Raw genomic sequence first — 23783 nt, forward strand, 5'->3', positions numbered from 1 at the left:
GTAACACCATAGCCCCGGCGGCCTCTGCCAGTGAGGCCTTGCCAGCCACCAGCAGTTGGACACATAGTTTCTGGCACCAGTCCTTGGGCCCTCCCCCCTCAGGAGTTTTGCAAGCAGGACCCACGTGAGGGGAGCAGCCCTGACTTCTGGAGGATGGAGCATGGCCCTAGTACTTCCCAGGGCATGACCCGACGAGTGATGCCAACTCTCCAGCACAGACAAGTCACCTCAGTTGAGCCTCGTCAACACTCGGGGCTCCACCACCCCCAGAGCTTAAACATGGGGTATTATTTTAACCCATTCTCCCCTCAAACTCTACTTCTAAAATGGTATTGGCCCATGGATAACTTCCTCATCTTTTTATCTATACTGTGCCTAACATGCCCTAATATTTTCCAAAAAGTTCTCTGTAAAAGAAAATTCTGGGGCTTCCCTGGTGGTGAAGTGGTTAAGAATCCGCCTGCCAATTTAGGGGACATGGGTTCAGGCCCTGGTCTGGGAAGATCCCACATGCCACAGAGCAAGTAAGCCCGTGTGCTACAACTACTGAGCCTGTGCTCTAGAGCCCGAGAGCCACAACTATTGAGCCCACGTGCCACAACTACTGAAGCCCGTGTGCCTAGAACCCATGTTCCGCAACAAGAGAAGCCACTGCGATGAGAAGCCCTTGCATCACAATAAAGAGTAGCCCCCGCTCTCCACAACTAGAGAAAGCCCCTGTGCAGCATCGAGGACCAAACACAGCCAATAAATAAATAAATAAATAAATAAATAAATAAATAAATAATTTTAAAAAAATTCAGCACATAACAATTACTGAATATATTGTAAAGAAATGGAGTTAAACTTCTTCCCTTGTTTGTTTTTATAATTCATTTAAATTTTCCACTCAGTTGTATTATTTTGTAAGCAGAAAAAAACTCATAATGCTAAAAAATATAAGAATATAGCTTTCTTAAGAAAATAGCTCTTAAAACTGTAATCTCATGTACTACAGTTAGATAGTCTTTTGCTGAAAAAAACAAATGAAGGAAACAACTCTACTTGGAACACACTTTCTTCCTGATGGAGAAATATAATAATTCTCTCTCTCAGCAGCGTTACAGCTCCTCACACATATTCATTTCTCTGCTGTTTTCTTATCAAAGGAAAAAGCTGGGGCCTTTAGAGAGAAACCAGTTTAAGCTGGTCTGAACACTTTTCAAATTAGAGTTGAGCAAATCTGCAGGGCTTACGTGAGAGTGCATGCTATTTAACTTAGAATCTTTTTTGTCCTATAACACACATAAGCTTAATCACAGCTTAAATTTGATGGTAAAGTTATAAATTGGTGATCAAGGCACTGTGATGCTTGATATCTTTTTTAAAATCTTGTCAAATTCACTTAAATGTGTTGCTCATTTATTCAACCAGCCTCCACTGAGCACCTACTATGCGCCAGGCACTGTACCCTTACTCCTTATTCACACGTCAGGGTCTAGGTTTAGAGAGTGGCTGCTGCAGGCACTGTGCTTAGACCAGGCAGAGAGCAAAACAAGAACTTAGAAAGGCAAGTGTTATGGTCCCAGGAATGAATTTAAAAACTCTTATCCTTGAAAGTTATGTTCCAATAAGCTGGGTTTTTGTAACTTAGAACATGTTAGCAAACCCAGCTCTTATCAAAAACTCCAGGGAGCTTGCGGGTTGGGAAAGGGCAGCCACTTGGCAAACGAAGTGCATGATTTACAACCTCAAAGGGCAAAGAGCCAAGAATAAGAAGAGTTCCAGGGCCAGATGAGAAATTTTTTTCTGGACAGAAAGAGTTATCGAGAGTTCCATCCATTCCAGCAAAGCAAAAACTCCTGTTTTCTTCCTTTGGTTTTAACATAAGTTGGATCCTGCCTGATGTGAGAAATTCACCTGAAAAGGCAATGCCTTCTTTCACATTGGCCTGCAGGTAGTTAGAGCTTCTTCAGCGACTGGAAGATGAGAGGTTGAAAGGGGAGCTCGGTGGGCAGCGGACACAACGCTGGTCTCCATGAACCAGAGTCCTGGCGGCCCAAGATGGTGCTGAGGCTGGAGTGGAGATACTCAAGAGTCAGCAGGAAGAGACACAGGGACTCTCCAGAAGAGGTGACTGCAAATACTTAAGACAATGTTTATTACTTAGTATTTACTCATAACTTGATGTTTGCATTTCTTTAAAGGTCTGTCTTGAAGTCAGTGTGACCCAGATTTGAGTCTCAGTTTTCCACAGTTTGGGGGGTAACATATTAACATGTTACATATTAACCTTTCTCTGGCTCTACTTCCTCGTGGGTAACATGGAGATCATAACAGCATTTATTTCTCGGGGTGGTTGTGAGAATCAGAAGGAACACAGAAAATGCATAGCACGGTGCCTGGGACGCACGTATACAATAAATGATGAACTACTGATCTTCCTGTCTCCCCTTAATTGTTTTTCGTCTTCTTTTGTTTTCATTTGGCTGCACTGTGCAGCTTGCGGGATCTTAGTTCTCTGTTCACTTGGAGAAACCCCTGAAAAGAGCTATGGGGTCAGACCATAGGGCCACCGCTGCACGCCTGGGCTGAAGAGATAAATGCCTGCTGGTGCAGCTCTTGACAGGAACACAGCTGTTTTTAAGAACTGTAACTGCAGGCAGAGTGCACAGAAGTAAACAAGCCTCTTCTCCCTCAGAAAGTGTCCTTGACGCTCAGAAGTAAGGATGATGAGAGAAGGCACAGAACACAAACAGCATTCCTGTGCCTTAAAAATAATGCTACTCACTCTATTACCACCCCTACTGACCATTTAACACTGTCTATAATTCAGCAGGCTAAAATGCAGAACTATATCTTTTTATTTTTAAAAAAGGGATAGAAAAGTCACAGTTAGAAGTAATCTGTAAAGAGGGTCATTAAGGAAACAGGAGTTGCCAGGACACTATGTGACTCTGGGTGACTTTCTTCAGTAGCCTGGGGTTCAACTTCCTCTTGCAGAAAACGAGACAACCAGGAGACCTTGGTGGTCTCCAAAGCTTTTTCTGGCCCTGACATCCTTTCTTCTGACGAAGGATTACCTAGAAGCCCACAATATAAAGAAGCTGATGTGGATGGGCAAGAGTGGAGAGCCTGGGCCCCTGTAAGCTCCCTGCCGTCTCCCGGGGCTGACCTGCAGCTCCCGAAGGGCGGCCTGGAGCACAGTGTGGTGCAAGGCCCGGAAGCTGTGCTGTTCTCTGACTCTGTGGGACTTAACCATGTACACTTACGGTTTATCCTTCACTTCTTGGGCTGCACAACTAGGACACATTGCTGCCTTCCAGCAGTGGCAAGAAAGAGTTCAAAATCCATATAGAACCTGAAAATTAAGCCTAGACAGCTGAATCTGCACAATTCAATCCAGGAAGTGGTAGCAGAATGCAGAGCTGCACTGCCATGAAGAATATGCAGACCTTCCAGATAACACCCACCAACCTGATATGTGAGAGGAAGTTTCAGATTTTGTTCTAAGGTTTCTCAGAGAACTGGCTCATCAGTCTCCTTCTTTCCCTTCCTGACTGCATCTTAGGTCCAGTTTAGAGGATGCAGAGTCATTAGTCGCTAGGCTGGGTACTAACTATTTAATGCAGCTATAAAGAAAACGCCTTTAATATTATTTCCATGTCTGAAATATACCCTGACTCCTATTTCAAAATGATAACACCACATCCAGAATTCTACAATTATTATGTAAATTCTGAGATTTTGAATTTAAGAGCTTATAATTTCTTATGGAAATAAAATTTTCAAGAATTACAAATGGATACCATATGAATCGCAGAAAGAAAAAAACATACTTATCTACTCTTTTTTTTTTAAAAAAAAATAGACTTTATTTATTTAGGCGGCATTGGGTCTTTGTTGCTGTGCGCAGGCTTTCTCTAGTTGCAGTGTGCAGGCTTCTCTTGTTGTAGAGCACGGGCTCTAGGCGTGTCAGCTTCAGTAGTTGTGGCACCTGGGCTCAACAGTTGTGGCTCTCAGGCTCTAGAGTGCAGGCTCAGTAGTTGTGGTACATGGGCTTAGCTGCTCCACGGCATGTGGAATCTTCCTGGACCAGGGCTCAAACCCGTGTCCCCTGCACTGGCAGGTGGATTCTTAACCACTGTGCCACCAGGGAAGTCCCATACTTATCTACTCTTAAATAATAAATTCCTTGGATGAAATGCATAAATACACAGGTTATAAAATGGCCTTTGAAGATTGGGATGCTGACAGATTCCAAAAGAAGAATAAGGAGCATCAAACCACCATTAACTTTAGACTTATGGCCACTTGTCAACAGGGCCTCTGATCATCAAAGGCGCTGTGTTTAATATTCAACTTGCTCTATACCCTCAACCAATTTCCCCAACAACTGCTCTCAGAAGTTCAAGTTGGAGGAAAGGGCTGAGGTGTCCCACCTGCACACTGCAATATCAAGGCAGCTGCAGAGAAACGCTGTGTCCTGCATTAGAACGCATCTTGGGTGCCCTCTAGGAGAAAGGTTTGCAAGGGCCCTGATGAGACAGGCTACATGAGCTACCCAGAGTTTATCAAGCTCGAATGGTACACACAGGACTGTATCTCCAGGAAGTCTTTGTGACCTTGAGTTTGAGAAGTTTCTCCAAGATTATTTGCCATTTCACTCTGCCCTTCCATCCTATTTACTATATGCTTTCTTTGAGCCTAGTAACAAGAGAGAAAGGAGGGACTTCCCTGGTGGCACAGTGGTTAAGAATCCACCTGTCAGGGGCTTCCTAGGTGGTGCAGTGGTTAAGACTCCACCTGCCAATGCAGGGAACATGGGTTCGATCCCTGCTCCAGGAAGATCCCACATGCCGTGGAGCAACTAAGCCCACGCGCCACAACTATTGAGCCTGCGCTTTAGAGCCCGTGAGCCACAACTATTGAGCCCATGTGCTGCAACTACTGAAGCCCACGTGCCTAGAGCCCACACTCCAAGAGAAGCCATGGCAATGAGGAACCCATGCACCACAATGAAGAGTAGCCCCCACTCACCGCAACTAAAGACAGCCCGCGCACAGCAAAGAAAAAAAAAAAAAGACCCAACACGGTCAATAAAATAAATTAATTAATTAAAAAAAACAAACAAACAAGAATCTGCCTGCCAATGCAGGGGACATGGGTTTGAGCCCTGGTCCGGGGAGATCCCACATGCCGTGGAGCAACTAAGCCCGTGCACCACAACTACTGAGCCTGTGCTCTAGAGCCCGTGAGTTACAACTACTGAAACCTGCACACCTACCACCTGTGCTCCACAACAAGAAAAGCCACCTCAATGAGGAGCCCCTGCTCGCTGCAACTAGAGAAAGCCTGTGTACAGCAACCAACACCCAACACAGCCAATAAATAAATAAATATATTTATAAAAAAAAGAGAGAGAAAGGAAACATGTATCTAAGAGGCAGGAAGTTCAAGTCCATCAACAAAAAACTACTTGGGACTAACTGACAGGTTCAATTCATGGGTCTCTGGAGTGCACTGCAGCTGACCAGGGAGGGGAGAGCACACACTTCAGTGAGGGAGACAGCTCAGCTGAGGCTCTAGGGCCTGACTCAGCATAAAAACAGGCCCGACCGGAAAGGCTGGCCATGGTAATGAGTAGTTAGACACCAGCAGGGGCCTTCATTCAGCTATTGTGCACCTGGACAGCCTTGCCACTTGTTAAAATATTGCAATACTGCTGAATTGGTTGTTAAATATTTTGAGCAAATACCCCAGACATCAGATTACACAGTCCTGGAAATGAGGCACAGGAGCCTTGAGAGGAATTGGCAGGAAAGTGAAGTGGACCCGGATATCTCAAGGGGACTTAACTAGAGGGTGTTTTGGGAAGACTTTCTTGGCTTGTGGGGCTTCTGCCTGATCTCCCCAGGAAGCCCAGAGGGAGGGGGTTTTGCAATCCTGTCCGGGGTGATGAGTTGTTTGCTTCCCGTACTTCATGAGACGTGGCTAGTTGGTCACTTCAGGACAGATAAGCTCTCTTTATTTAGACAGATAGAGCCAGGCCTCACCTGCCTTTGGTACCCAGACAGAAACAACCAAGCCTTTGAGGTTTTTCTGACTAATGCTCTTGGATTCTTATCAACCTGTGAGCTTCTTGGAAAGTGTTCTCAAGCCTCACGTCCTTTGCCATGAATCTGCTCCAGGGGGCAAAGGCAGTGAGGTGCCAGTCGGGCACAGGAGATGAGGGTAGAGGAGGGTCCCTTCTGTTTGGCGCCCAGCACCTGAGCAGGAGCAGTGGGGGTGGAGGTCATGGCCCAGGAGTGAGGGAAAGTCTAGTGTGAGGTGAAGAGGCAGGAGGGAGAGCAGGGCCTCTTTCTAGAAGCTGGGTCAGTGACAGACCCATAGGAGAGGCAGCCACACGGTCACATGGGGATACCTACAAAAGGAGCCGAGTGCAGGGAGTCCAGGGTGGATGCACCCAAGGCTGGGCGACCCTGAGGACTGCAACTGTTCACCAACCCCTAGAAGAGCAATTTCCTGACAACACACAGCAGCAAAATGCAAGCCAAGAATGAAGTTGGCTGGGGAAGTGGATGTGTTGAGAAGCTGAGATGGGATGGCCGCCATCAGGAAGTGAGGCGAGGAAAGGGACTCGATTTATAAGCAGAAAGCAAACACCTCAGGCTCCTGGACAGGCTGAGAAATGTGTGGTGGAAGATGGTCAGAGCGGAGCCGATTGGGCTGGGCACTTAGAGCAGTGACTCTCCCAGAGTTTAGGGCTCTCCACCTCAAGTTCATGGCTTGGTAACAGCCAGATTACCAGTAACAACCTAAGTTTACTTTCTAGAAAATCTTCTCACAATAGGCAGATCTGGAAAGCTTACAACAATATAGACAGCTTTCCATGGCAGCATCTCCTACTGATGTCAGAATGAAGTCCTTTAGTGGTGGATAAACCTGAGCCCAGTTATTTCCATTTAGTGTAAACTATCAGATATGGGCTGTTAAAGAAACGGAAGGCTGCCTCCCATTTGACCCCAGTATAATCCTTGCTCCCATCATGGCTCAAAGATACCATTTCCACCTGGACTTCCCTGGTGGCACAGTAGTTAGGAATCTGCCTGCCAATGCAGGGGACATGGGTTCAATCCCTGGTCTGGTAAGATCCCACATGCTGTGAAGCAGCTAAGCCTGTGTGCCACAACTACTGAGCCCCCACACTGCAACTACTGAAGCCCATGTTTCTGGAGTCCAAGCTCCGCAACAAGAGAAGTCACCACGATGAGAAGCCTGCATGCACCCCACAATGAAGAGTAGCCCCTACTCACCACAACTAGAGAAAGCCCATGTGCAGCAATGAAGACCCAACACAGACAATAAATAAATAAATAAAAAAGAAATAAAAGGAATACAAATTGGAAAAGAAGAAGTAAAACTGACACTGTTTGCAGATGACATGATACTATACATAGAAAATCCTAAAGATGCCACCAGAAAACTACTAGAGCTAATCAATGAATTTGGTAAAGTTGCAGAATACAAAATTAATGCACAGAAATCTCTTGCATTTCCTTACACTAACTATGAAAGATCAGAAAGAGAAATTAAGTAAACAATCCCATTTACCATTACAACAAAAAGAATAAAATACCTAGGAATAAACCCACCTAAGGAGGCAAAAGACTTGTACTCAGAAAACTATAAGATACTGATGAAAACAATCAAAGACAACACAAACTGTTGGAGAGATATACCATGTTCTTGGACTGGAAGAATCAACATTGTGAAAATGACTATACTACCCAAAGCAATCTACAGATTCAATGCAATCCTTATCAAATTACCAATGGCATTCTTCACAGAACTAGAAAAAGAAATTTTACAACTTGTATAAAAACACAAAAGACCCTGAATAGCCAAAGCAATCTTGAGAAAGAAAAACGGAGCTGGAGGAATCAGGCTCCCTGACGTCAGACTATACTTCAAAGCTATAGTAATCAAGACAGTTTGGTACTGGCAGAAAAACAGAAATATAGATCAATGGAACAGGATAGAAAGCCCAGAGGTAAACCCATGCACCTATGGTCAACTAATCTATGACAAAGGAGGCAAGAATATACAATGGAGAAGACAGTCTCTTCAGTAAATGATGCTGGAAAAACTGGACAGCTACATGTAAAAGAATGAAATTAGAACACTTCCTAACACTATACACAAAAGTAAACTCATAATGGATTAAACAAAATGAAAGGCCACATACTATAAAACTCTTAGAAGAAAAAATAGACAGAACACTCTTTGACATAAATAGCAGCAAGATCTTTTTTGATGCACCTCCTAGAATAATGAAAATAAAAATAAAAAAAAAAAACAAATGGGACCTAATGAAACTTAAAATTTTTGGCACAGCAAAGGAAACTATAAACAAGACAAAAAGACAACCCTCAGAATGGGAGATAATATTTGCAAATAAAGCAACTGACAAGGGGTTAATCTCCAAAATATACAAACAGCTCATGCAGATCAATATCAAAAAAACAAAAATCCAATAAAAAAATGGGCAAAAGACCTAAATAGACATTTCTCCAAAGGAGAATACAGATGGCCAACAATATTAGAGAAATGCAAATCAAAACTACAATGAGGTAACACCTCACACCTATCAGAATGGCCATCAAAAAATCTACAAACAGTAAATGCTGGAGAGGGTGTGGAGAAAAGGGAACCCTCCTACACTGTTGGTGGGAGTGTAAATTGGTACAGAAACTATGGAGAACAGTATGGGGGTTCCTCAAAAAATTAAAAATAGAACTACCATATGACCCAGCAGTCCCACTACTGGGCATATGCCCAGAGAAAACAATAATTCAAAAAGATACACATGCACCCCAATGTTCATTGCAGCACTATTTAAAATAGCCAGGACATGGAAGCAACCTAAACGCCCATCAACAGAAGAATGGATAAAGAAAAAGTGGTGTATATATATATGCATTATATTATGCAGTATTACTCAGCCATAAAAAGGAATGAAATTGTGCAATTTGCAGAGATGTGGATTGACCTACAGACTGTCATACAGAGTGAAGTAAGTCAGAAAGAGAAAAACAAATATCGTATAATATTGCTTACATGTGGAATCTAGAAAAATGATACAGATGAACTTCTTTGCAAAGGAGAAACAGAGACACAGATGTAGAGAATGGACGTATCGATACCAGGGAGGGAAGGGGGTGGTGGCATGAATTGGGGGATTGGGATTGACATATATACACTACTACGTGTAAAATAGATAACTAATGAGAACCTACTGCATAGCACAGGGAACTCTATTCAATGCTCTGTGGTGACCTAAAGAAGGGATATATATATACATATAGCTGATTCACTTTGTTGTACAGCAGAAACTAACACAAGACTGTAAAACAACTATACTCCAATAAAAATTAATTTTAAAAAAGGAAGAAATGCAATTCTTTTGAATATTCATATTTAGTTGACTGGGTGTACTTAGTTAACCATTATTGTTCAATGTTTAGTGACAATGTTTAGTGACATCTAATTATAGATGTCACCATACATAAAGCTTATTTTTATCATTAATTATTTCTTTAGTTTTGGTTAACAGGACTGGAATTCCTGCATCAAAAGTAAAATATTTCTAAGCCCATATGTATTTCCAGATACTTGCTATATGAATATGTGAAAGCACAATTTGAATGATGTTTCTCCGTTTTTATATACTCCATTAAAGATAATAAAAATAAAGAAAATTTAAAAAAAAAGAAACTGCAGGAGGATAAGAACAGCTGTGGGAAAAGCTGGTTATGAGGTTAACAGTAATCCAGGAGACAGATGATAGTGGCAGGGACTAGTGTGGTGGGAGTGGAGACGGCGAAAACTGGTCAGATTCTAGATTCACTCTGAAGGAGGGCTGACAGAATTTGCTGAGGACTGGATATGAGATTAAGGAGAAAGAAAGAAGTTGAGGATGATGCCTAGGTTTCTGCCTCAGTGAACAGCAGGATGGAGGCCCTTTTTTGAGATGAGAAAGCCTCGAAGAACAGGCATGTATGTGTAGATTTGAGAGGGTAAAGGAATCAGGAATGCAGTTTAGGTATGTCAAATTTAGGAAGTCTAACAGAAATCTACATGATGATGTCAAGCCAGAGATCCAAGCTGGAGAGAGAAATCTGGGACTGAGTGGGGTACTGTGGGCAATTAAGGCCCCAAGACTAGATAAGATCACTTAGGAAGGGCGTGAGCACAGAGGAGAGCTGAGGACTAGGCCCTGGGCTCTCCAACACTACAGGGCTGGAGAGGAAGGTCTCAGGCAAAGGAGACAGAACAGACAGGAGAATAAGGAAAAACCAGGAGATGCTGCATCCCAGAAAGCCCAGTGAAGAAAGGATTCAAGAAGGAAAAAAGTCAATGTTCCTGACAGATCAAGAAGGAAAAGGCTTGAGAAGCGACCACTGGATTTAACAACGTGTAGGTCATGACCTTGACAAGAGCTATTGTGATGGAGATAGAAGCCGGGTTGGAGGGTTTTAGGAGGAACTAGGGACAGCAGGTGTAGATGATCCTTTTGAGGGTTTTTCTATAGAAGAGAACAGAGGAATGAGTCTGTAACTAGGTGGGGATTTGGGGTCTAGGGTGGGCATTTTGTTAAGATGGGAGCTATTAAAACATCTTTGTATGATCGTGAGAATGACCAGTAGAGGGGGAATCAACGATGCAGGAGACTGCCAGAAGTGACGACCTTGAGTAGGTGAAAGCAGACAGGAAGAGGAGGGCAGGCAGGGATGGATCTCCACGGAAACAGGAGGGAAGGAAGCTGATGGATGTGGAGTGTGAGTGCTCATTCTCTTCTGAGTGCTTCTGTTTTCTTGATGAAATAGGAAACCTAGATTAGCAGCTGAGAGAGAGGTTGAAGGAGGTAATGGGGGTCTGCAAAGAGAGGAGATGATACTGCACAGTCACCCAGGAGTGCAGGAGGATGAACATACTAGGAAAACTGTGTGATGGACGGGCAGCAATGAGGCTCCACTTGAGGTAGGAGGTCATGAACTTAAATGGATCTTAAGGGGCTTCCCTGGTGGTGCAGTGGTTAAGAATCCGCCTGCAAATGCAGGGGACATGGGTTCGAGCCCTGGTCCAGGAACATCCCACATGCCACAGAGCGACTAAGCCCACAAGCCACAACTACTGAGCCCGTGTGCTGCAACTACTGAAGCCCATGCACGTAGAGCCTGTGCTCCACAACAAGAGAAGCCACCACAATAAGAATAAAATAAATAAATAAATAAATAAATAATTATTTAAAAATGGATCTTGTCACAAGGATGTGGAGAAAAGGAAACCCTCTTATGCTGTTGATGAGAATGTAAACTGGTGCAGCCACTGTGGAAACAGTATGGAGTTTTTTCAAAAAACTAACAAGAGAACTACCATATGACCCAGAAATTCTACTCTTGGGTGTATATCTGAAAAAAACTGAAATCACTAATTCAAAAAGATACACGCACCCCAGTATTCATAGCAGCATTACTTACAGTTACTAAGATATGGGAGCAACCTCAGTGTCCATCAGCAGATGATGGGTAAAGAAGAGGTGGTGTGTGTACATACATACACACGATGGAACAGTGCTCAGCCACAGACAAGAACAACATTCTGCCATTTGCAACAACATGGATGGACTTGGAGGGTGTTATGCTTAGTGAAATAAGTCAGATAACTTATGTGTAGAATCTAAAAAATAAAAGAAGCTAGTGAATATAACGAAAAAGAAGTAGACTCACAGATATAGAGAACAAACTAGTGGTGACCAGTGGGGAGAGGGAAGGGGGGAGGGGCAAGATGGCCCCAAGGAGGGGGTTAAGGGTACAAACTACTACGTACAAAATAATGAGCTACAAGGATATATTGTACAACACAGGGAATACAGCCAATATCTTACAATAACTATAAATGGAGAATAATCTTTAAAAGCTGTGAATCACGATGTTGTACACCTGCAACATGTAATATTGTACATCAGCTATAGGTCAATAAATAGATGAATGAATGAATGGAGCCTAGTCAGCTGGTGGCGTGTTGAGAGGCCCAGGTGCTGAACTCACGAGGAGCTGGATCTCCAAGCCCACCACGTGCCAGGCGTTACGCCTCACACACTCTGACCCTCACCGTGGCTGCCCCATGACAAGGTGGGCGTCACTAGCTCCATTTTACAAACGAGGGAACCAACACATGGAGGCCAAGTGAGTTGCCCAAGGTCAAACCCCAGGAAGAAGCAGAACCGGAATTCAAACTGGACCGCCTAAGGCAGCAGCAGCACCACCGATGCCATGCAGAACGGCTGTCTCCGCATTTGAGTGCTCCTTCCCCTGTACAAGGGCTTTATAAAGGCTTCCAAGAGAATCTTTTCTGCATGAAATGTCTAGATTTTAAACAAATACTCCAATATAAATATTTCAATGGTCAACTTAATTCAACTTAATGACAGTTGCTTTCTTTGGGATAGAAAGTAATGTAGAGGCAGCAGGATGGGATGGGGGAGAGGAAAAGTTAAATGAACTAAGATTCTGAGCCTAGAAAGAAAAAGGATAAGAAATGATCTAAATTAGGAACTAAATTAACCGGGGGGCTGACTGATCCTGATTACTATGTCCTGAAAATCAGAACAGAATCATAAGGGAGTTTAGAGGTATTTTTTTTTCCCTAGAATTCTTAAAGAAAATGACAGGTACACCCCCACTTACTGCCAACATTGAATTCATCATTAAGGCCCACATTTTCTTAGTGCCTGAGCACTCTTTAAAAATATCTATGTGGGTCTCTATTTCCGCCTCTATTTCCGAAATAGAGACACAGATGTAGAGAACAAACATATGGACACCAAGTGGGGAAACCGGGGAGGGTTGGGGGGGAATGAATTGGGAGATTGGGATAACAAATTGTACGCTCTAAATATATGCAGTTTATTGTATGTTAACTGTATCTCAATAAAAGTTCTAAAAAAAAAGAAAAAGAAAAAAAAGAAAAATATCTATTTGGGTTTGTTAATATTAACAACAACAACAACAATAATAATATCACCACAACACTGTCACAGCAATTGACTAAGCATCTATGTGGGCAAACACTGTGATGGAGCCCTCACACTGTTCCCCGAGTTAAACCTACTCCATGAGGCAAGCACCTTGATCCTCATTTTGTAGATGATGCTGAAGCTCAGAGGGGTTAAGAAATACGACCCGAGTCACACAACCAGTAAGCGGCAAAGCTTTGAATCTGTGGACCTCCAGGCCTGGATTAGGTAATAAACGGAGGGGACAGGCTTTACAAGCAGAGATGGTCACTAACTATGTCAAAGAATTATTATTAAGCTTAAACAACAGACTTTTCGGCAATTCAGTCAGGGAAACTTACAGAAAAGTTGTTGCCTAAATCCAGAGTATACTTCCTAAGAAAAACACTGAAGTCCCTATGACACAAAACAGGCCCACATGGCTATTTTCTGAAGTTTTAAAAGAAAAAAAAACAAAAAAACCCATCCCCCTCTCTCCCTACTGAACCAAGTGTTCCTTGCCTCTAAATGCATTTGGATGGAGATCAGAAAGGGATGCAGACAAAAGGCCTCCAGGAAGCAGCTCCCTGTCCTGGCTTTACCAGGGAGGCTGTCCTTTGAAGTCTCTCCCAGCAGTTTTGCTTAGATAAGATGTTTTTCTCCCCAGGACAATGAATGATTCTTCAGAGATCTGCCATGAAAAGAGGGAGACAAACGAGCGCCTACGTGTGTGTCGGGCTGTTCTGTTTGTTCGCTCGATGTTCATTTGTTTTCAACTCTGCTTCTCACCTGGATCCACATCAGAAGAGCAAGGCATAGGAAGGGCTTCCTCGGAACTGAGAGCCTCACTGTTGGCCTCTTGGCTGCATCTCCGCAACACGTAATCCCGTATGTCAGAAGCTGATGGCAGGTCCAAGGCACTGCTCTCCTCTGACTGGCTACCTGGAGTGGCTTCCTGAGTGGCCATAGTCCTGCCATGGAAAAAATAAAACAATTCAATTCAGAAGGCATCGCAGACAAAGAGCCTCCATCACAGCCACGGCTTAAACCACCTTAAAGTCCAAACAGCAGTAGAACAAGAATAGTTTACTTTCCTGTTATTAATGGTCTTCCTTATCTTCGCTATAGACCCAGTATTTCTTTACCATGTTTCTTCATCATGAGAAACAAATAACTCTCAGCACAGAAAGAAACCATGAATAACTTCGGCTAGGAAATGAACTGCATGTCTGATAAGGATGAAATACTGTGTACCACTATAATCCAAGGACTGCATGAATATTTAATGAGATGGGAAACTGCCCATGTTATATTAAATGGAAAGAGATTTAAAACTCTGGGTCGCGTTTGATGTAGATCTTATAAAATATCGTGTGTAGGATGTGTGTGTATGAAATTCACAGACCTATAGCTAGAAAAAAACAAGTCTGGAAGGGTATAGCCCAAATTAATTAATTCCAGTGTAATTAACTCAGTGGTTTAATTTCTGGGTAGTGAGATGATAGGTGGTTTGCATCTTCTTCTGTGAACTTCAGACAACTGTTAACACGTCAGGCCCTGGGTATGCAAAGGTGAATGTGATAGACACTTCCTTTGAGTTGCCCAGCTTAGGATGATCCAAACACAGAGACAGATAGTACTAACACCATGATAAGAGGGAGAGGCGTCCAGAGAGGGGGCAATAGGCTTTCTGGAGGAGGCTGTTCCCAAGCACGGGGCAGGCCATGGCAGGGGGACAGCATGAACCCCAGAGGAGCCAGCTTGGGCAACCACAACGGGCAAGAGGTATCAGGAGTTTAAAGTGAGAGTCAAGGACAGTCACACACTGGGTAACTGGGGAGGGACAAATCCTGTGGTCGTGGATGGATGGCCATGGGGTCTCTGCTCTTCCTTGCTGGCTCTGGAAGGATAGTAAGGCCTGGATGCTGTCAGCAACTTGGATACACACACCCTCTAGCTGAGCTCTGGACACATCAAAGGTGGCTTATTGGGTTCAGCATTTGGACATTTCTTGTTAAAAATTAGGTGTCCCTTACCCATCCTGGTTGATGTCTATCCATGGGCTGGAGGGGTCTCTGCAGTGCATCCAGCCATGCCTACCTCTCTGTAAAATAATTACGGGCCTGGGGAGATCCTGGACCCTCTGCCACTTTCTGCCTCACAAGTTGTCGTAAGTAAATCTTACTATGCTCAACACCACCCCTTGAGACTACCACGGGCCACCGTGCACCACGCAGAGGAGACACTGGTCAGATCTGCAGATTGGTAGCTGGACAGCAGGCAGTCTCAGAAGCAACAGGAATTCAGTCACCTGCTGCGGTCCCAGCGAGAGAGGAAGAGCATGTGAATGAGGGCAGGGCACTAGCTGCCGAGAGTAGCAGGCAGAGTAAGAACATGTTTAGGAACAGAAATGAGAGTCGAACTCAATAACTAAATGGATAAAGGGGCTAAGCAGGAACCTAGAGTCAACAAAGAGAGACAGCTTCAGGGATGGGGTTGTATTATCAACTGAGTTAGAGCAGACAGGAGAAGGATAGGTTTGGGAGGAGGCAGTATTCTGAGTTATGGAATACTATCCAGCTGTTAAAATGACAGTCAGAACTTGAAAGATATAGCCTGAATGACAGAAACAATTTCAGAGTAATATGAACAGTATAATAATACAAGTGGTTAACATTTATTGGGACTTCCCTGGTGGCACAGTGGTTAAGGATCTGCCTGCCAATGCAGGGGACACGGGTTCGAGCCCTGGTCCAGGAAGATCCCACAGGCCGCGGAGCAACTAAGCCTGTGCGCCACAACTACTGAGCCTGCACTCTAGAGCCCCAAAGCCACAACTACTGAGACTGAGTGCCAGAACTACTGAAGCCCGTGTGCCTAGAGCCCATGCTCTGCAACAAGGGAAGCCACCGCAATGAGAAGCCTGTGCACCACAACAAAGAGTAGCCCCTGCTCGCCACAACTAGAGAAAACCCGCACGCAGCAGCAAAGACCCCACGCAGCCAAAAATAAGTAAATAAATATATAATAAATCTTAAAAAAAAATTTACTGAGTGCTGTTTGGTTGCCAGGCACTGTGCTAAGAGCTTCATCTGCAACAGCCCTATGAAGCAGGTAATCTTATTGTTATCCTTGTTTACAGTCAGCCCCAAACACAGGAGTAGTAGAAAAACTTGCCCAAGGAAACCCATCTGGAAAGTACTAACCTAGGATGAACCCAGCTCCCTGTCTGGAAAGTACCAACCTAGGATGAACCCAGCTCCAAGACCTCCCAGCCCTCTGTCTGCAGCCTCCTGACTGCAGCCCAAGCTACCACCTGATCAGGCAAAGATAAGAGGTATAAAAACAAATAACAGAGGGCCCTGGCGAGATCCTTCTTGTTTGAGGACACCAAGTCACATGCTGTTGTGGACATTCACTCAGGCAGACAGTGAGCCAACATATCAGCTGATTGTTTCTGAAAGGAGTGACGTGATCAAGTTTCCCAAAGAAGCAAGAACATCCTGTCTTTGCACATGTGCTATATTAGCCAACCAAGCCCGAAGTTGCAGCAGACACTTCTGCTGCGGGCACCTGTGGCTCCCCCTTCTGCCCTCACCTCACCAAACACTGCTCTGGAGGTTTCTGGAAGGGAACAAGCAGGTCAGTGAATGACAGCCAAGTATCCTGCCTGCCGACAAAGGTGCCTTGAAATCAGCCATCAACAGAACTCATTATTAATGATATAAAACAAAAGGAATCCTGTTTGGAAACAAATAGTATCTTGATGTGATATCTATCTTTTCTTTTAGAATCACTTATACTAAATATCAAATTCATCCCAAACTGGGCATTTGAACAAAAAAAGGAAAAAAAAATGTCTACTGAAATGCAGAATCCTGTTTATTACAAAGTAAGTACCTGTGCATGTAAAACATTATTTGGGACTCAATGAATTTGTACAGGAGAAATCAAATAATAGGGACAGATGAGACCCTTCTAATGACCTGAAACTACCTCGGCTGGCCAAGTAGAATGCAATGATTATCCTTCGCCTGAAAACTTTTGATATGTAGTTCAATTTCCTTCTCCAGAAGTGTTTATTTTCTTCTCTTGAAGGTGCTTTCGTTACACAGTCTAAATATTATTTTCCATTACTGGGGAGTATAGGATGCCTTGTGACTGCAGGCCCAAGAAATTTCTCAGTACATAAATACCTGCTTACCAAGAGAAAGCAGCCACTGCTCTATAGATTCTCACAAATTTATAAAAACAACTCCATCAGGGCCCATGTATAAGAAGTAGTTTAATTTCATTTACTTTTTTTTTCTTTTTTTCTTTTGGCCTCACCATGTGGCTTGCAGTATTTTAGTTCCCCAACCAGGGACTGAATCCAGGCCATAGCAGTGAAGCACTGAGTCCTAACCACTGGACCACCAGGAAACTCTGTACTTGTTTTTTTTCCCCAGTTAAGGCTCTTTCCTCCTAATATTTCACATGCAAAATTTCAAACAAAAGATAGTGGAAAGAATTTTCTACAATGACCATCCATATAGCTACTGCCTAGATTTCTTTATTCTTACTCAACTTATTTACACAAACAAAACAAAACCAAAAACAGTTCACCCATTTCTTCCATGCCCCCCACCCCCGCCCTTTCTGGCAACCACTAATCTGTCCTCTGTATCTATAAGCTTTACACACACACACACGTATGTATATATATACACACACATTTATATGTATATATATATATATAAAATTGGGGGATTCTATATATAAGAGAGATCATAAAGTATTTGTCTTTCTCTGACTCATTTCACTTACAGTGCTCTCTAGGTCCATTCATGTTGTTGCAAATGGCAAGATTTCATTCTTTTTTATGGCAGAATAATATTACATTGTATATATATACCACATCTTTATTCACTCATCCATCAGTGGACTCTTAGGTTGTTTCCATATCTTGGCTATTGTAAATAATGCTGCAACGAACATGGAGGTGCATATATTTTTCTAATTCATGTTCTTGTTTTCTTTGAATAAATACTCAAAATTGGAATTCCTGGATCATATGGTAGTTCTATTTTTAACTTTTTGAGGAAACTCCACACTTTTCCATAGAGGCTACACCAATTTACATTCCCCTGAGGTTTCTCTTTTCTCTACATCTATGCCAACACTTGTTATTTCTAGTATGCATGTATGTATGTATTTATTTGCCACACCCTGCAGCATGTGGGATCCTAGTTCCCTGACCAGCATCAAACCCAAGTCCCCTGCATTGGAAGACCAGAGTCTTAACCACTGGACCACCAGGGAAGTCCCTAATCTTTTTGATATTAGCCATCCTGACAGGTATGAGGTGATATCTCATTGTAGTTTTGATTTCCATTTCCCTGATGATTTATTAATCATGTAGGCCATCTTTTCATGTACCTGTTGGCCATCCATATGTCTTGTTGGGGGAAAAAAAAAGTCTATTCAACTCTTCTCCTCATTTTTTAATTGGATTGGTTAGTTTTTTGCTATTGAGTTGTATGAGTTCCTTATATATTTTGGATATTAGCCCCTTATCAGATATATGATTTGCAAATACTCTCTCCCATTCAGTAGGTTGCCTTTTCATTTGTTGATGGTTTCCTTTGCCATGCAAAACCTTTTTAGTTTGATGTTATCCCACCTGTTTTTTTGGTGTTTTTTTTGTTGTTGTTGTTGTTTTTTTTGCTTTAGTTGCTTTTAGTTGTGGTATCAGATTCAAAAAATCATTGTCAAGACCTATGTCAAAGACTTTATCATCTCTATTTTCTTCTATGATTTTTACAGTTTTAGGTCTTAAGTCTTTAATCCATTTTGAGTTAATTTTTGTGTATGGTGGTCCAGTTTCATTCTTTTGCATACAGCTGTCAGTTTTCCTAGCACTATTTATTGAAGAGACTGTCCTTTCTCCATTGTATATTCTTGACTCCTTTGTCATAAATTAATTGGCCATATATGCATAGGTTTATTTCTGAGCTGTCTATTCTGTTCCACTGATTTATGTTGTCTATTTTTATGCCAATGCCATACTGTTTTAATTATTATAGCTTTGTAATATAGTTTGAAATCAGGGCGCATGATGCCTGCAGCTTTGTTCATTCTCAAGATTTTTGTGGCTATTTGGCATCTATCATAGTTCCACAAATTTCAGTATTTTTAAAATTTTATTACTGTGAAAAACGTCATTGGGATTTTGAAAGGTACTGTATTGAATCTGTATATTGTTTGGGGTAGCATGGACATTTTAATATTAATTCTTCCAATCCATGAGTACAGAATATCTTTCCACTTATTTGTATCTTCTTCAGTTTCTTTCATTAATGTCTTGTAGTTTTCAGTATACAGGTCTTTCACCTTCTTGGTTAAATTTATTCCTAGGCAAAAACAAAAAAGTTTTTTCAAAGAAAAAGGAAAAAGAAAAAAATTTATTCCTAGGTATTTTATTCTTTTTGATGCAATTGTAAGTGGGATTGTATTCTTAATTTCTCTTTCTGATAGTTCATTATGCAACAGTCTTTTGTGTGTTGATTTTGTATCTTGCAACTTCGCCGAATTTGTTTTAGTTCTAACAGTTTGTTGACAGAATCTTTAGGGTTTTCCATATATAATATCATGTCATCTTCAAATAGTGACGGTTTTACTTCTTCCTTTCCAACTAAGATGCCTTTTACTTCTCTTTCTTGCCTAATTGCTCTGGCTAGAACTTCCAACACTATGTTAAATAGAAGTGGCAAGAGTAGGCACCAGTCTTGTTCCTGATCTTAGCTGTGGGTTTGTTACATATGGTCTTTGCCTAGATTTCATAATTAACGTTTTACTATGATTTTCTTTATCAGATAACCAGCTATCCAAATCTCTACTCGTCCACCATCTTATTTTTACACATATTTCCATTTAAAAATTGATATAATGAAAGCTTCTGAGGGGATGTGCATGATACAATCAATTTGCATTTTCAAAGGCTCTCTCTGTCAGCTGAGTGAAATACGAATCAGAGGAGGGTAAACATGAAGGAACATAGCTAGGAAGCTCTGCAGAAATGTCCAGAGATGTTCAGGGGCTCTGGAGTTGGAGAGACTGCTCTCACTTTTCAGCTGTCACCTTGAGCAAGTCAACCTCAGTTTCCTCATCTATAAAAACTGCTTGATAACTGTGCTTACCTCATAGGGTTGTCATAAGAATTACATAAAATCAATGCACATAAAATACTTAGTACAGTCTCTGTACTTGATAATGGCTAGCTCCAATAAGTATAAAAGTAATAATTTAAAAACAAATCACAGGCTCCTCCCTTTCCAGCCTGCCACCAGCCCATTTATCCCTCTATTTCCCATCCTATAGCCATCTTGCTTCTTTCATTCTTTTCCAGTATATTCCATGGTCCACAATCTTGTTAATACCCTGAACTTCCCTGCCCTGTCTTTTCATCACATTCCTTTGGCAAACCCCCAGCCTAGATGACCTCAACTATCCACCTATTCTCCATGTGCTGGACATGAAATTCACCAAACAGGTCAGGACAGACTGGCTCACTCTAAGTGTCTGAGCACCCACCTGAAATGGGTTATCTGGCCAAATGAATCCTGAGATGTTTATCTTGTAACTTCCCCTCAACCCCCTCCTTGACTCTTTCATGTTTTCTCCACTCTTCTTCAACTCAGACCTCCCTGTCACTCACACACCTTCCTCCTCTTTTCAACATATCATTTCACTTCCTAGTTGACAGGGGAAACAGAATCCAGCAGAGAGGAACTTCTTCAGCTCTATCAAACATAACAAGGACTCCCACTTCTGCACACTGCTTTACCTCTCTTTACCTCTCCATAAAACAGGGAGGTGTCCCCCGTGTGGCAAAGTCCAACCACTCCAACCTTTCCAGAAGGCTTCAGTGATGATAATCCCTTCTCTGGCTTCTGTTCCACTGGACTTTCACTTACCCTTTTCAATAGGCCCAAATTGCTCCCAATGTCAATAAAACCTGGTGTGTAAAAGAATGTCCTTATTCTTTGGAAAAGCCACTCAAATATTCAGTGTTAGGGGGACATGATGTCTGCAGCATTATATACACACACACACACACACACATGAGAGAGAGAGAGAATGATAAAGTAAATGGGCCAAGTGTATACAATTGGTGAATCTGGAAAAGGTTATCTGGGACTTCCTTGTATTAGTCCTGCAATTGTTTGAAGGTATAAAATTATACCAATATGAAAAGCTGTCAAGAAAGAAAAGCTAAAAGAAAACCTTTGATACCTGCCTTCCTCACAGCCAATCTCCCCTCACTTCCACAGACTTCTCAAGAGTCTAAATTGGTTTATTTCCTCATCTCCACCAACTTGATCATGCCACCATAATTTCTAGAAGCTCCTTCTTCTGACATTCTTTCTTTACTTTTCAGGAAGACACTCACCTGACTGACATCCCATCTGCCTGTTTCTTCCTGCCTGCTCTGCAACTCATCTTCTACCTCCAATTGGACTTCCTCAAGGATTAGCCCACGAATTTCTCCTCTTCTTTCCTCCTCTGAAACATTAATTATCACCCAGAAATTTCTAGCCTAGTTCCCCAATCTCACTGCTTTCTTTCCATCAGCTTTTCCAAGAAGCCCTGCTTTTTCCTTCTGCACCTGTCCTGCCCTCTTGTGGATGACTCTTCTAAAAAATGGAAGAGGAGGGAACACTTCCCAGTATACTCTATGAGCCCAGTGTTATCCTGACACCAAAGCTAGACAGAGACATCACAAGAAAACTATAGACCAATATTATGAATACAAAAATCTTTGACAGAATACTAGCAAAATTAACCCAGCAACATATAAAAGGATTATATTCCCCGACCAAACAGAACTTATCCCAGAAATGCAACGTTGCTTTAACATCTGAAAATCAATGTAATACACTATATTAGAAGAAGGGACAAAACCTGCAACAGATATACACACACAAAGGAACAAAAAACGTAACAGATACACACACACACACACACACAGAGAATTATCTGACAAAGTCAAAGAACCATTCATGATCAAAACACTCAACAAACTAGGAATAGAAGGGAACTTCCTCAATCTGATAAAGGGTATTTTTGAAAAACCCATAGCTAGCATCGTACTTCATGATGAAAGACTGAATGCTTTCCCCTTAAGATCAGGAACAATTTAATATTATCTGCTTTCATCACTTGTATACAACATTGCACTGGAGGTTTTAGCTGCACAATTAGGCAAGAAAATGAAATAGGGACTTCCCTGATGGTCCAGTGGGTAAGCCTCTGTGCTCCCAATGCAAGGGGGCTGAGGTTCGATCCCTGGTCGGGGAACTAGATCCCGCATGCATGCCTACAACTAAGAAGTCAGCATACTGCAACTAAAAAGAAATCCCGCAAGCTGCAATTAAAGATCCTGCATGCTGCAACGAAGACCCAGCATGGACTAAATAAATAAATAAATATTAAAAGAAAAAGAGAAAGAAAGGAAGAGAGGAAGAAAGGAAGGAAGGAAAGGAAATAAAGGTCTTTCAGATTGGAAAGACAGAAATAAAACCTTTCCATTAGCAGAAGATATGATCTTGCGTATAGAAAGTCCCAATGAATCCACTTAAAAAAACTACTAGAATAATTAAACAAGTTAAACAAGGTTGTAGGATACAAGATCAATGCGGAAAAATCATTTGCATTTATATACACTAGCAATAAACAATCTGAAAATGAAATTAAGACTATAACTTCATTTACAATAGCATCAAAAAGAATAAAACATAGGTATATATTTAATGAAAAATATCTAAGGCATGTACACTGAAAACTATTTTAAAGTGTTGAAAGAAACTAAAGATATAAATGAATGGAAAGATATTCTATGTTCATGGAATGGAACACTTATGGCAATATTGCCCAAAATGATGTATGGGTCAATACAGTTCTTACAAAATCTCAGTTGCCTTTTTTTTTTTTTCAAATTTGCAGGCCTTGACAAAACTGTGTAAAAACTTCTCATGGAAATGCAAGGGGCCCATAAAGCCAAAACAATCTTGAAAACGAAGAACACAAAGTTGGAGTACTCATGCTTTCCGATTTCAAAACCAACTATGAGCTGCAGTAATCAAGTCTGTGTAGTATTGGAATAAGAATAGTAAATGGAATAAAACTGAGAGTCAAGAAGTAAAATCTTACATTTATCAACTGATTTTCCCCAGGGTGCCAAGGCAATTCCACAGGGCAAGGACAGTCTTTTCAACGCGGAGGCAATGGACATTCACATGTAAAAAGGTAAAATGGAAAACAGTTCAGCGGTTCCTCAAATGGTTAGAGTCACACTTGGATCAGGCAGTCCCACTCCTAGAGAAATAAAAACATGTCCACACGAACTGTACACAAATGTTCATAGCAGCTTTATTCATAAGAGCCAAAAAGTGGAAACAATCCAAATGTCCATCAACTGACGAATGGATGAATAAAATGTGGTGTATGAACACAAGGAACATTTTTCTGCAATAAAGGAATTATGTTCCCATAACTGCTACAAGAACAAAGTTTTAAAACATTACACTTAGTTAAAGAAGCTAGTCAAGAAAAACCACATATGGTATGATGCCATTTATATCAAATATGCAAACTGACAAACCTACAGAGACAAAAAGACGAGTAATTGCCTAGGATGGGGAGGCCGCAGTGAACACACAGTGACTGGTACAGGGCTTTTCTTTCAGGTGATGAAAATATTCTA

The 23783-nt window shown here is 41.9% G+C and overlaps 1 protein-coding gene across 8 annotated transcripts in view; it reads right to left on the reverse strand.

Annotated features, from left to right (window-relative positions):
- The window catches only part of SHLD1 (shieldin complex subunit 1), a 120173-nt gene that overhangs the window by 76064 nt on the left and 20326 nt on the right, over nucleotides 1-23783 (reverse strand). For 3 of the 8 annotated variants that reach the window (XM_057702668.1, XM_057702666.1, XM_057702667.1), the window contains 2 exons: nucleotides 23231-23395; nucleotides 13829-14010 (listed from right to left, as the gene is read on the reverse strand). In XM_057702668.1, coding sequence (XP_057558651.1) covers nucleotides 13829-14010; nucleotides 23231-23232 — 184 coding nt within the window. In that variant the 5' untranslated portion in view covers nucleotides 23233-23395. Of the gene's footprint in view, nucleotides 1-12954; nucleotides 13731-13828; nucleotides 14011-15075; nucleotides 15211-18763; nucleotides 19432-23230; nucleotides 23396-23783 lie in introns of those variants that run through there. The other 5 variants (XM_057702671.1, XM_057702669.1, XM_057702665.1 and 2 more) reach the window with 5 other exon arrangements.

This window comes from Hippopotamus amphibius, chromosome 12 (genome assembly GCF_030028045.1).
Source record: "Hippopotamus amphibius kiboko isolate mHipAmp2 chromosome 12, mHipAmp2.hap2, whole genome shotgun sequence".
In the NCBI taxonomy this organism is placed as follows: Eukaryota; Metazoa; Chordata; class Mammalia; order Artiodactyla; family Hippopotamidae; genus Hippopotamus; species Hippopotamus amphibius.